Below are 6,869 nucleotides of genomic sequence, written 5' to 3'. Positions count from 1 at the left end.
ATTACCGGTGTCAGTAGCTCAGTGGTAAAACTTTCACAAATGTGACTGGGATATTGCAAGTTCAAGCTTCATTTGTGCCAAACCTATGATGTAAACAATAAGTAATGATTACTCCTTTGCAAAAACCATGAGCACTCATAGGTCTTTCAGATATGATTTGTGAGTGATGTGTTGTGACAGACATTGACATGTTAAAGAACCTTTCTGATACGCTCCTGATTGCTAAGACATCTAAATGTGTGGTACTTCACTTACAGCTTGTAACGTCTCAATATAAATTGAAGAGACGCAAAACAAAGAAATGAACACACAAACAAAACTTCCCTCACACATTTATAAGGTTTCTCACAAGTACAGTGCTTGTATCCTCACATATGTCATGTAGACAAAGACATTACTTCAACGAGATTGATCACCAGAATGTGTTGTCATGTGTGTCTGTAAGCCATCTCTCTGACTGAATGCCTTCTTACAGACACCACATTTATAAAGTTTATCTCCAATATGTGCATGCTGTTTCCTCAAGTGTGACTTTAATGTTCCGGATTGGTTAAACGTCTTCCCACAAACATCACATTTATAAGGTTTATCACCAGTATGAATTCTCATGTGTGTTTGTAAGTGTTCTGTCTGCCTGAAAGCCTTCCCACAGACATCACATTTATAAGGTTTATCACCAGTATGTGTTCTCATGTGTATACGTAAGTGTCCTGTCCGACTGAAGGCCTTCCCACAGACTTCACATTTGTAAGGTTTATCCCCAGTATGTATCTTCATGTGTGTCTGTAAGTGCATTTTCTGACTGAATGCCTTCCCACAGACATTACACTTATAAGGTTTTTCACCAGTGTGTGTCCTTGCGTGTCTCTGTAACGCTCCATTATGATAGAATGCCTTCCCACAGACATCACATTGATAAGGTTTATGACCAGTGTGTATTCTCATATGCACCTGCAATGATTCCTTCTCACAAAATGCCTTTCCACAAATATCACATTTATGAGGTTTTTCACCATTGTGTGTCTTCATATGCATCTGTAAGTTTCCATCCTCATGCAACACCTTCCCACAGACACCACATTCATATGTTTTATCACTAGTATGTTTCCTCATGTGTATATGCAATCGTCCTCTCCGCTTGAATGCTTTCCCACAGACACCACATTGATATGGTTCACTACCAGTATGTGTTCTCATGTGTTTCCGTAATGTTCCTGTCTGAATGAATGCCTTCCTACAGACACCACATTCATAAGGTTTATCACCAGTGTGTGTCCTCATGTGCTTCAGCAAGTCTTCTACCTGAACGTATGCATTCGAACAAATATCACATTGGTAAGGTTTATCACCAGTTTGTACCTTCATGTGTCTCTGTACCGTTCCTGTATGATGGAACACCTTCCAATGGATATCAATTTTATCAGATTCATCTCCAGTGTGTGTCCTCATGTGTGTCTGCAAATTTCCCTTTTCATTAAACATCTTCTCACAGATATCACATTTATAGATTTGTTCATCTGTATTTATGTTCATATTTTTCAGTACATTATCTTCCTGATCGTTAGGTTTACTAATTGTGTGCAACATTATACACTTCTGTCGATTCTCTGTTTGATAAAAAGTTCCAGCAGACTCATTACATCTGTAATATTTGCACTTATTTTTTAAGAAGAGACATTTCACCTAAAGAGAGCTTTGTCCTCTGGTTGGAGAGTCATGCATTGATGGTCATTTTCAGCCTGGTCTTTTACTTCTGATGTAATCAATGCACTCCTCTGAGTTAGGAGAACTTTGTCCACTGGTTTGAAGGATGAAAAGACCATGAATCATTAATTTTGAAAAGACCATGAATCATTAATTTTCATTGGGATGTTTTGTTCTATTCAAAGTGAATCCCGAGTCAGATTTGCTTCAGTGTTGTTAGTGTGTCTCTGGGATTGATCACTAAATATGAGGCTGATCTCTCTTTTTCAGCAGGCTGATGGGGTTTCTACAATATAACAGCACATATATAAACTGACAAGCAATAAATAGAAATACAAGAGGCCCATGAGCCACATCGTACACCTGAGTCACCTTCATCATTGCCATTGTTGAATTGTTGCGATTTTTAAAAGATTTTTTTTGATCAATCTTCATTCCCATGAAAAATTTTCATCTTATATCGCAGTGTTCGAAATTAACCATAGACCAACTCTAGTCAAATGACACTGATCTATGCCAAATGTAATTTAGATAGACCAAATTTTCTATGCAATAAAGTTATCCCAAAGGACTCTACATGGTTAGTTGACATTTGATAAACGTTGTGAGGAAAGGAGAATATTGTAATGGAAATGAAAAGAAAACATGCTTTCTAAGTATATTAGAAGTAAAATGAAAATGGTTTAAATTTGTGTTATTTTTTGGTTTTCATGTTGTGGTCTATGGAAATTTGTTTAGGCCTATGTCATCTTGTTTTGGCATAGACACCAAGTTTTAAACCTATTTCAAACATTGTATATCGTTGTCCTAACCCATCGATAGCCCAAAGGATCACAGAATAATTGCAAATGAATTCATGGCGGGTGTGACCAGTCGACAGGGTATGGTGACTCCTCCTAGGCACCTGATCCCACCTCTGGTGTGTCTAGGGGTCCATGTTTGCCCAACTATCTATTTTGTATTGCTTATAGGAGTTATGAGATTGATCACTGTTATTTTCACCTTCTCATACTGCAGATGCCTCAACACCTGTATCAGACAAAAATCATGGTATGATGAAAAGATGAATAGTATTCAATCTCATAAGATTTGGGCAAACACGGACCCCTGGGGTCATATGGATAAAAATTCTTCAGTCCTTAAGCATACATGTATACTTATAGGCCCTCAGTACCCCTTTGCCTACTGTAAGAGGCGACTAAATGGGGTGGTCCTTTGGATGAGACCACAAAAACCAAGGTCACGTGTCACAGCAGGTGTGGCATAATCAAGATCCCTCCCTGCTCAATGGCCATAAGCACCGAGTATAAGCCTAAGCTTTGCAGCCCTTCACCGGTAGTGCTGACGTCTCCATATGAGTGAAATATTCTCAAGAGGGAGGTAAAACAATATTCAATCAATATTTCTGTAATCCATTTATACGAACATGAAAACACACACACACACACACACACACACACACACACACAAAGATGTTTTAACACACAAATAAACACATCATTTTTAATACCTTGAAAATAGACCATTGATAATTGGTATTTCAAAAAAGAAATCCTATCTACCTACCAATCTTTTATTAAAATCTTAAGTGACCTGAAACCAAATATTTTGTTTGGACTGATCAGAAAAGCTCAGGTGAACTAAAAACTTGTGACGTTTACTTCTACGGCTTAATGAAATTTTTATCTATGATTGAGGTAGTGATTCCAAGGCATCAAGTACTAGTTCATGTAGACTATTTTTGTTTCTGATTCCGAAATACATCACACGCTTAAGCATCAGTAATGATACAAAACCAGCAGTGATACAAAACTCTACAAGCCTTCAACAGCAGTGATACAAAAGTTTTAAACTTTAAAAGGCTTCAATGGAAAACAAAATATTTCAAGAAAACTTTTCCATCATTTGTTTTCCAACAAAAGCTTAAAGATTAAGTTCAAAATAATCGGCCAAAAACGGAATCTGATAAAAACGGATTTTACAGAGAAATTTATGCAAAAATTATTATATTGTATGTAAATGTCCTATTACATGTGTCTGTTCCATTCCCACATCACCAGTATGCATCCTCAGGTGTCTCTGTAATGCTCCATCCATTTAATAGCCTTCCCACAGATATCATCTTTGTTATCAAAATAGCAAAGAAAAATTTAAACCTTAAATTTGCCTGTAACCTTTCCTTCAGGATGTTCCAATCTGTTTGAATACCCTCCCCACAGGATCACCAGTGCAGATCTAGGATGTACAGATTGAAAGGGTTTATCATTAGGATATATATACCCTCACATGCATCTTATTTCACTGAATGCTTTTCCTTAGACATTGCATTCATCAGGTATGTGTCCTCATGCATCTGTGGTGCGTGCAAATGTCCTTTCCTACTAAACATCTTCCCACAAACTTGGCATGATGAAGTTAATTGTCAGGTGTGTATGCAAGTATCATGTAATCCTTTTGTTTGATTCCCGAGATACTGCATGGGCCATGAAGTGTATCGCCGGTGTGTGTCCTCATGTGGTTTTGCAATTCTCCTGCCTGAATGAACATATGATGAGGTTTGTCACTGGTATGTCTTGCTCATGTCTTTAATTCCCCATACTGATTAAATGCCTTTCAACAGACATCATATTTATAAGGTTTATCACTGTTGTGTGTCCTCGTGTGTCTGTATTCTGTAAGTATCCTTGAATCATTAAATTTCCCCTTTGATTTAACATCTTCCCACAGATATCACATAAATCTCATAAGGTTAATCGCCAGTATGTCTCTTCTGGTGTGTCTGCAGATGTCCAATCTGTTTGAAAGCCTTTCCACAAATTCCACATTGGTACGGGTGATCCCCGGTGTGCACTCTCATGTGTATGCGCAGGTGCCCTTTCTCCCTGAATGCTTTCCCACAGACATCACATTTATAAGGTTTATCACCAGTATGTGTTCTCATGTGTCTCTGTAAGTATCCTGTATGATAGAATGCCTTCCCACAGACATCACATTTATAAGATTTATCACCACTATGTATCATCCTATGTCTCCGTAAGTTTCCTGTCTGATTGAATGCCTTCCCACAGATATCACATTCATAGGGTTTTTCACCGGTATGTATTTTCATGTGTTTACTTATATAACCATTCCCATGAAATGTCATCCCACAAACATCACATTTATGAGGTTTATCACCAGTATGTATCATCATATGGCTTCGCAATGTCCACCTCCGATTGAATGTCTTCCCGCAGACATCACATTGATAAGCTTTGTCACAAGTGTGTACTATCATGTGTAAACGTAATCCTCCTGTCTGCCTGAATGCCTTCCCACAGACATCACATTTATAAGGTTTATCACCGGTATGTGTCCTCATGTGTTTCTGTAAGTATCCTGTTGTACTGAATGCCTTCTCACAGACATCACATTTATAAGGTTTTTCACCGGTATGTGTCTTCATGTGTTTCTGAAAGTATCCTGTTGTACTGAATGCCTTCCCACAGACATCACATTTGTAAGGTTTATCACCAGTATGTGTCCTCCCGTGTGCCTGAAAGTTCTCATTCTGATTATACATCTTCCCACACACATCATATTCATAAGGTTTATCACTAGAGCCCATCTTCATGTGTTTCTTTAATCCCCCTTTCCAATTCAATGTCATCCTACTAGCATCACCAGCATTTGTGTTCATATTTTTCTGAAAATCGTTTTTCTGATCAATAGGTTGACTAGTTAAATGAGTCATTATAAAGTTCTCTACAGATTCATAACAACCATAATCTTTTCCATTTGCATTAGTTCTTAAATCAGTAGAAGACATGTCCGAACCTAAAGTTCGGGGTTTTACGTCTTGTAGAAGCAATGCACTCCCCTGAGTGACGAGATCTTTGTCCACTGGTTGGGTAGATGAAATGACTGAGAACTGAGGAAGGTCATTTCCATTGGGATGTTTCTTTCCATTCAAAGTGAATCCTGTGTTGTTGTTAGTGAGCATGTCAGTGGTATTGACAACTAAATATGAAGCTGATACGTCTCTTTCAGTGAATTGATGGGGTTTCTGCAACAGAGTACATAGATGCATACAAGTTTTGGAGAGTATTCTGAAAGTTGGTGTAATATGACATGATTCAGTTGGATTGGAGTCAGCAGTATGACACAGGCTAAATATAATACTTTATAGTATCCTGCAACTTTCAACATTCAACAATGTAACCCACTTTAATCCAAGGTGATACTGGGTCAATGCTAAATTAATCAATTACCTACGAATCTGTGGATCACTGAATTTTCATTGAAAAGAGCATTAGCCAATCAGAGAGCTCTATTTACAAATGTGCTCTGCCGTTTACCTGATATCGAACAGATTGATGATTCTATATTGTTTAACATCCCTCTTGAGCATTTTTCACTCAGGCCACATTTAAAAATATGTTTGTTTCCCCTCTCCCGACCCTAAATTTCACATATGGGTAGATAGGTAGGTAAAAAGTTTTTTTTTCTACAACAATATTTTTTGTACTAAATTTCCATGGCAATATACTAAGACATACTACAAGGTAGTATGCTTTAAACCAATCAGTGAATACCTTTAATAGGATGACCTGTAGAAGTGTAATTGTTTGTTAATATTTGTCATTTTGTTGATGGTTGTCTCTTTGACAATCATATCACATCTCTTATTGTTTGTATTGCTTTCTGTTCATATATTCAAAAACAATTATTTTCAATGCTGATTTACCAAACAGAGAAAGAGACCTGATAGTATTTAGTCTTGTATATTGTCTTGGAAATTTACAATAATTCAGTAAAAAAAAAATAAACGATTAAACTTTTATTTGATTTTATGACTAGAATGTGAATTGACTAGACAGTGTCAGACTCATGTATTGTTTCTGAAAATTCAAAACTGTCATTTTTTTGGCATTCTCTTTGGTATCTCTTTTGGTACACAGTTTTGGCAGACTGGCAAAACAACTCTGTGTTTAGATCGATTCCCGGGAAAAAATAGAAACTTCCGGTCACAGTAAAATAATGTTTCGTACCGGAAACGGCTCCGAATTTTTCCGGAAATAAAAAAAAAATGTCGCTGAAAAATATGAATAAAAACTTTTGGGTCGGAGGGAATTTCACTGGGTCGGTCGGGCAAGGGGAAACAAACTATCTTTTTTTTTTTGGCC

General features: G+C 37.2%; 1 protein-coding gene across 1 annotated transcript; it reads right to left on the bottom strand.

The window, feature by feature from the left end:
* Positions 1-323: 323 nt before the first annotated feature.
* Positions 324-5,736, bottom strand: LOC125663093 (zinc finger protein 665-like). The gene is made up of 3 exons (XM_056147555.1): positions 4,457-5,736; positions 2,707-2,733; positions 324-1,683 (listed from the first exon to the last, which is right to left on the bottom strand). Exons 1-3 carry the CDS (start codon positions 5,684-5,686, stop codon positions 400-402), a joined length of 2,541 nt encoding a protein of 846 aa, XP_056003530.1. The 5' UTR covers positions 5,687-5,736; the 3' UTR covers positions 324-399.
* Between the last annotated feature and the right edge of the window lie 1,133 nt (positions 5,737-6,869).

Source organism: Ostrea edulis, chromosome 8, assembly GCF_947568905.1.
Source record: "Ostrea edulis chromosome 8, xbOstEdul1.1, whole genome shotgun sequence".
Taxonomy (NCBI): Eukaryota; Metazoa; Mollusca; class Bivalvia; order Ostreida; family Ostreidae; genus Ostrea; species Ostrea edulis.
The sequence above is the reverse complement of the archived record's forward strand: the minus strand, read 5'-3'. Positions and strand labels throughout refer to the sequence as shown.

Excerpts from the sequence above, each read along its gene's own strand:
- LOC125663093 (XM_056147555.1), bottom strand. The coding sequence starts at position 5,686 with ATGCTCACTAACAACAACACAGGATTCACTTTGAATGGAAAGAAACAT. Across the intron at positions 2,734-4,456 it reads AGAAGAGACATACTGGCGAT|GTGTTGAGGCATCTGCAGTA; the intron begins TAACCTTATGAG and ends TGTCTGATACAG. Across the intron at positions 1,684-2,706 it reads GGCATCTGCAGTATGAGAAG|GTGAAATGTCTCTTCTTAAA; the intron begins GTGAAAATAACA and ends AGCTCTCTTTAG.